Raw genomic sequence first — 7,267 nt, 5'->3', positions numbered from 1 at the left:
ATTTCACGAATGCTTCTTGAATTCAAGTTTTTGTAGTTCACAAAATTTTGGGAATTCTTGAATATTTCTCAAAGTCACAAATATTTAAAAATTTATGAACATCTTTTGAAATTCACGTCCAGAACATTTTTTGAATTTCATACATTATTTTCAATTCAGTGAACTTCTAAAAATTATTCAATTATGATTTTATTTTTCATACATGAAAGCCTTTTGCTGGAAATTTGTTTTGGTCATCGTTTCATCTGATTGTTCAACTTCTCCATCCCGGAGCATAGCTTTTTGCCGCGCCGTTTGCTACGCTTGATGTTACTTGGCATATTTGTACGTCAAATGTAGAATGAGGGATTTTTCGCTTCAGATCCATATACACGGATATATTTTTGCTTTCGGAGGAAAACAAATTTGACATGAGTGAGCTCAAAGTTGGACACATATGCAAGTTTCTTTCCATTTCATTTGTTTTTATGTACAAGAAGAAAGAAGCAAATCGTCAGGTTTGCCTAGTTCTTCTTTCTCCCATTGCTAATTCAGTTCGGACTTTATATCCTAACGAAATGAAGCCAGCCAGGCATTGCTGCCGATTTACTCGATTGATCGGTCACTGCATCCTCGAGACCCCACCGGCGCGCTCCACCGCCGCGCGCATCACGCCATCCAGAAGCTGCGACATGGACGGCAGGTTGGCGCCGCAGCTGACGCCGGAGATGTACCTGCGCACCTCGTCACGGATCATCTCCTGCATCGCGGCGGCGAAAGCGGGGGAGAACGGGTATGACGATGCCGGTGGCGCGGTGGTGGACGCCGGAGCGGGCGGCGGCGACGGGGAGGGAGACGGCTGGTGGAAATGGCTGCGGGAGCTGTCGTGGTGGAACGCGTGGGCATCCGTGCCGGGGAGGGAGAGCGAGAGCGACGTGAATGGGTCCTCCTGCTCCTCCTCCTCGTGTCGCTGGCTCATGGCGCAGTCCGCCGGCTCGAACCCGCCGGCCCGCGCCACCGGCCGGTAAACCTGACCGAGCCCGAGCGCGCCGCCATGGCTGAGGTCGCTGCGGTCGGACCCGGATCCAGACCCCGACCCCGACCCGGAGGTGCTCTCCGGCGTGACGCTGGCGCGCTTGGACGGCCGCTCCTCCTCGCCCTCTCCGGCGACGTCGACGGCGCCGAGCCTGCGCTTGAGGGAGCAGTTCCAGTGGTTCTTGACGGCGTTGTCGGTGCGGCCACGGAGGTGGCGCGCGATGGCGGCCCAGCGGTTGCCGAGCCTCGCATGGGCGCGCGCGATGATGGTGTCCTCGTCGGCCGTGAAGGGCCTGCGCTCCACCCCGGGAGAGAGCTGGTTGCACCACCGCAGGCGGCAGGACTTGCCGGAGCGGCCGGGCACCCCGCGGCCGATGGCCGTCCAGTTGCGCGCGCCATGGCACTCCACCAACCGCCGCAGCGCGGCGTCCTCCTCCGGGCTCCATGGCCCCCTGATCCGGTCGCACCCCTCCATAGCTGGCTTGCTGCTGCTACGACCGGAGATGGAGACTGGTATGTGAAGACGATTGAACGGGTTGTGGGTGGCGGCGAGCGGCGGCGGTGGTTGTCGGGGAAGGAGATGGGAGGTGGTATTTGTAGCCTAGGGGCGGCCGGTGATGTGGCCGGCAACAGCTGGCCTCACGAGGCCCCATCCAACTGCATGCATGCACGCCAACGGCACCGGAAACGAAACCTCCTGCCTGGTCCGGTCCTATCCCACCCGCGGCGCTTGTCGTTTGCCCTGGCTGGATGCCATGTGGGGCCGCGTCTCACTGGCCCCACGTGCAGGCCAGACAGCGGTGGTACATTTTGTTTAAACCATTCTCAAATTTGAATCATATTGTCGTTTTTTCTTGAGGGAGAATCATATTTTCGTTTCTGTTGATTTGTTTGCGAGTTTGCCGTTGGAGAGGTAGTTCAGAAAGTGAAAACGCGGCATAGAGTGTTTGTTCGTTCTCGCTCGTGTACTTCGATCGATTTTTTTATCCAAAGGGGGTTTTCAATCTTTTTTTTTTCAAAGTACATCCAGGCATATCATACTTTTATAGAAGACAAAAATAAGTTACAAGAAGACTCCCTTGTCGTGAACAACAAGTGCAATGCACACTCCACTCCACACCGAGGCAAGTTTGAAGACAAGCCAACACCCACCAGGGTAGTTCGATGACAAACCACCACACCCATTACAACCACAACACAAGGGACTTATCCTAAGCTGAAAGGCAGTGTCTCGACCAACACCTGTCGCCTTCAAAGACAACACACCAAGTTAGACTTCACTCGCCGGTGCACCATCCATCCCATGAATGCCTAAAAGAGACTGGCGTGTATGTGGCAGAACTTTTGGACGGTCACGAGAAAGACATCATCTTGGACGCACCAGCGATGACGTACATAGCACCCTTGAAGATCAACCTGGACAGCAACAAGCACCGACGGAATTCAACACGTAACAGTAAAATAAACACTGTGACCCTAGCACCAAGGTCCCTGGCGGTAGGACCCCCCTCTTCCTATTTTAGTGAAAAGCTACTGGACCTTGCGATCGTTCTTTGGGCGGTAAGCCACGGGACCAACCACCAATGTCCTTGGCGGTAGGACGCCCAAATTTAATGAAAAGCATCGCCAATTTGAATGAAAAGCTTCTGGACCCTGCAGTAAATTTTTTCTGGACGGTAGTTCATGAGACCATACCGCCAAGGACCTTGGTGCTCTATCACTGAGACCCATTACGATAGCCACTTATCCACGCCAGTGGGCGCCTAGACGGCGTAAACACGTCGACATGCTTCCTACTGTCATTCATCACAACGGTAGGTAATTGCACCCTATCACCAGAGACAATGGCAATAGCAAAAAGACCAGATCATTTTATTTTTCAAACACGGTCAAATGGTGCTAAACCTAGGCACTAAGAAGAGAACAGGGACTTTTGCCTCGATGGGACCGAGCGAGCCATGCATATCTCGTTGCCCTTGGAGCCACCTAGTTCGACCGGGCTTGCTGTGGGCCGGGTTTCGATCCGTATCGCACTTGTCTTGTCGATAGCCTACCACTACCGGTGTGTGGTAGCTGAATGAAAGACACTACCAGTGGACGGAACCGAGCGAGCCATCCATGCATATCTCCATCTCGTTTCGTTTGGAACCAAGTTGGACGGGGATTGTTGGTACTTCGTCGTTTTGCGGCTGTTGTTGGGTGGATAGACACGACCGGTGAGGAGCAGGGTGGCGGTGGAGTGGAGCGGACTCGAAACCCACCACAACCAGTGTACGTTGACGTTGGGCGCCGATCCCCCTTGACCTTCATGGAGCACGTCCGTCCACCCAACTCGCGCGGGCTCCGTCCACCTCGCCATACCCGATGATGCATGTGCATGCACTGCCGTACCGTACAGCGGGTACTCCTGCTCCCTCTCCTGCCCTACTGCCGACGTCCGCTCGTGCCCATGATGGGTAGGCAGGCCCATCCGCACGTTCGCCCGTTCGTCGGGCTCCTCGGTCCGCGCGGACAGGCTGGACCGCACTGCTTCGCGGGACACGGCTCTCACCAGCTCGTGTTCAGGTCGCAGGTACGTATTGGTACAGCACGCCTGCATGCTCCCGTGCTCCTCGTCCTACGAATACGTATCATCTGCGCCGGCGACGGGCGTCGGCGAGGCCCGGTCGTCGTTGCACCCGCGACACGCTGCACGCCACGGAGACGGGGTGCTCGCGGCAAGCCGGTGACCGAAAGCAACGGTGCCGGTGGAAGAAGCGGGTTCGCTATTCAGGCTAGTCATAGTGGGAGTAACTTAGCTAGTAGCATAGCGCACTTCGAGAAAATTCTGCTTACGTGACAAGTAATTAATAAGAGGTGGTAACATAATATATTACTGTAACATAGTGCTTTTTAAGATAAGATGAGTCTAAAAGCTAATAAATGAAGCCATCTATGATACTATTATTATGTTACTTTGCATTATGGATATAATAACTTAGACATGTGTCAAGCAGGAGGAGCGGGGGACGCGGGACGTGGCCGCGCGGGCCTCGAGGCCAGGCTGGCCGACGTCGGGACGGTCCCCAGGCCCACCGACAGGTACGAGCGGGTACGATACGTACTGCCCCAAGTCCCAACCCAACCGCCGTTGCCATCCACGACGGACGTCTGTCTGGGTCCGCGCGCGGCGGGGAGGGAAGGGGCTGCAGCTTCGTAGCAGCTTCCTCGGACGGTCCCGTCGCTTTGTTTGGCTTAAACAAAGGGAAACGTTTGGAATTGGCGCACCGGCCGAACGCTCGGCCGGTGCCCCTTGCTCGCTCGCTCTTTTCCACGTACGCTAGGTGGGCCTCAAGTGAAACTTTTTTTTCTTCTATACTTCTTCTTCCTCGCGCAAGTGCCTTCCCCTGGAAGCATGTCCCCTCCCCCTCCCCCTCCTCCCGAGCTGCGACTGGGCCACCACGACCTCAATCGCCGGCGGCCAGGCTCCCCTCGCCGGCTGTCATGGCTGCCTGCCGCCATGGCCAGATCCATCCCCTACCTCAAGCCTTCACGCAGGCGCATCCCCTCCCCCCCTTCCCCCTTCCTCCCGGGCTGCGACTGGACGACCACGACCTCCATCGCCGACGGCCAGGCGCTCCCTCGCCGGCCGCCATGGCTGCCTGCCGCCATGGCTGGATGCACCCCGCGTATACTAGTGTTGCAACCGTCACCTAAAACAAATTCAATAGCTGTTGAAAAAAGCTTCAACCATAGACAAAAAAATTTCAATGGAACTGCACAACAAGGGGAAGCTGCAACCGCAGTTGAATTTTGTTACCACTGGCGAAGTTTTTTGCTACATCCATCAGGCGGAGCTGCGACCTCGCGATGATGACAACGACGATTTTTGTTGCAACCGTAGTAGTTTTTTGCTACAACCGCTGAAGTTTTTGCTACATCCATGTAAGGCGGAGTTGCGACCTCGTGAAAGACGGTGACGGTGTGTTGATTTTTGCTGCAACCGTAGTAGTTTTTTGCTACTACCGCTGAAGTTTTTGCTACATCCATGTAAGGCGGAGTTGCGACCTCGCGAAAGACGGCGACGGTGTTTGATTTTTGCTGCAACCGTATTTTTTTTTGCTACTACGGGTGAAGTTTTTTGCTACATCCATTCAAAACGGCGTTGATTGACTGACGGCCGCCGTCGACATAATTTCCTGCAACGAGCATCAATGGCGAGGGGCGGCGGCCGAGCTACAACTGTCGCCGTCAAGAGCTGCAACGTAGGTGGAGTTGTTGCATGGGAACTGGCGATGAAGATAGCCGACGAGGGCGGAGACCGGCGACGAGGTCGGCCGGCGAGGACGGGGTCCGGCGGCGACGAGGTCGGCCGGCAAGGGTGGGGACCGACGACCACCGGAGGGGACAGGAGGCGCGGCGCCGCGCTCCCCCGAACGGGATATGTGGATCCAACCAACTCCGCGAGGAAGAAGAGAGCTGGGACGATTTTTTTTCTTTTTTGCTTGGATCCAACGGCCGCGTGGCCTAAATCGAACGCCCGCACTATAAGCGCCCTTAAACAAAACAGAGGAGATCTTTGCCCGCTCTACGATTCAACTGCTGGTGGTATGATCCAGCCAGCCCCGATCGCGCTGTCATGTCCGTGCATGCGACCATGCGCGGATGCATGGATCCGATCGACCCCGCCCCCCCGTGCAATAGGATTTTTTATAGAATCTTGAGAACAAAAATTTGATAATGGGAACAATTTTTCAAAAGCACAAACTTTTTTGAACGTACGATTATGCAAACAAATTTTTGAACCGGAATTAGTTACTGTAGTGAACAACTTTTTGAAGTACGATTACGCAATTTTTTTTTTCTGAAAATGAACAAAATTTGAGTTTCCCAAACATTTCTGGAATTTGTGACATTTCTTTAAAGCACAAATTTTTTTTGAATCTTGAGAACGAATTTTGAAACGGAGAACAAATTTGGAAGCGTGAACAATTTTTTAAAGCACAAAACATTTTTGAATCTTGAGAACAATTTTGAAAAATCCTGAACAAATTTGGGAGCGCAAACAATTTTTTAAAGCACGAACATTTTTTGAATCTTGAGAACAAATTTTGAAACGGAGAACAAATTTGGAAGCGTGAACAGTTTTTTAAAGCAATGACATTTATGAATCTTGAGAACAATTTTGAAAAATCCCAAACAAATATGGAAGCTCAAACAATTTTTTAAAGCACGGACATTTTTTGGATCTTGGGAACAAATTTGAAACAGAGAACAATTTTGAAAAATCCCGAACAAATTTGGAAGCGCGAATATTTTATGAAAACATGAACATCTTATAAAATTTTGTATATTTTCTGCATTTCAAAAGTTTTTAACCTTTTTTTGTAACGAGAACAATTTATGAATTTTGAGAAAAAAATTCGAAAACTGAACTTTTTATAAAATATACAAACAAAATTTGAATATTTTGAAGAAAAGAGAAGAAAAAGGAAAAGAAATAGAAAGAAAACAAAAAAATCAGGAACATTTTTCGAAGTTGTGAACAAAATTTTGAAAATGTGAACACTATTTCAGAAATATGAACAAATTTTGACAAAAAGAACAATTTTAAAAATTCTAAACCATATTTAAAGTTTTTGAAAAGCTTAAAAGAAAAAGGAAAAAAATATTTAAAAAGAAAAAACAAAGAAAATGAGAATAAAGAAATAACAGAATAAGACTGAAGAAAAACCAGAAAGAACCAGTAGAAGGAACTGGTTTTAAGTTTTGTCGTCGCTTTTAGTTTCTTTAAGCTTAGCTTTGTTATTCAATCAAATCCACGAGTCAGTCGTGATGGCAACAGCGGCGTGTACCTTTGCAGGAGGTTGTTAGTTCAATCCCTGGTGCGACCATTTTTTGCGGTTTTTAATATCACGAAGCGAAACCAGTTAAATGGGCCGGCCCAGGGTGAGCTGCGCCCTGTGCGAAGCGGCGACTACTTGCTGCAGTAAGCGGCGAATAGGAAATTCCTTCGACGGCCGCGCTCGTTCCACTCGGGGAGTAGTGAAAAAAGACGGGACGGCGGGAGACGGGCCACGGCTCGGTCCAATTTGTTTTTGATGATAGGCCCAGCCCAGAGCTGCTTTTCCTAATTCGTCGGGCCACCAATACGTGGCCTACTCTGTGATGTTTTTTTTGTAAAAAAAATTCGAAACTGATTCCATTAAACATCAGACACAACTAAGTGGCTGGCCAGTTGCTCAAAAAAAAAAAAAAAACTAAGTCGCTGGCC

General features: G+C 50.8%; 1 protein-coding gene across 1 annotated transcript; it reads right to left on the bottom strand.

Annotated features, from left to right (window-relative positions):
* Positions 1-435: 435 nt before the first annotated feature.
* Positions 436-1,591, bottom strand: LOC123160044 (transcription factor MYB44). Its single transcript, XM_044577868.1, has one exon. The coding sequence runs from the start codon at positions 1,487-1,489 to the stop codon at positions 602-604; it is 888 nt and encodes a 295-aa protein (XP_044433803.1). The 5' UTR covers positions 1,490-1,591; the 3' UTR covers positions 436-601.
* Positions 1,592-7,267: the final 5,676 nt, after the last annotated feature.

Source organism: Triticum aestivum, chromosome 7B (assembly GCF_018294505.1).
Source record: "Triticum aestivum cultivar Chinese Spring chromosome 7B, IWGSC CS RefSeq v2.1, whole genome shotgun sequence".
In the NCBI taxonomy this organism is placed as follows: Eukaryota; Viridiplantae; Streptophyta; class Magnoliopsida; order Poales; family Poaceae; genus Triticum; species Triticum aestivum.
The sequence above is the reverse complement of the archived record's forward strand: the minus strand, read 5'-3'. Positions and strand labels throughout refer to the sequence as shown.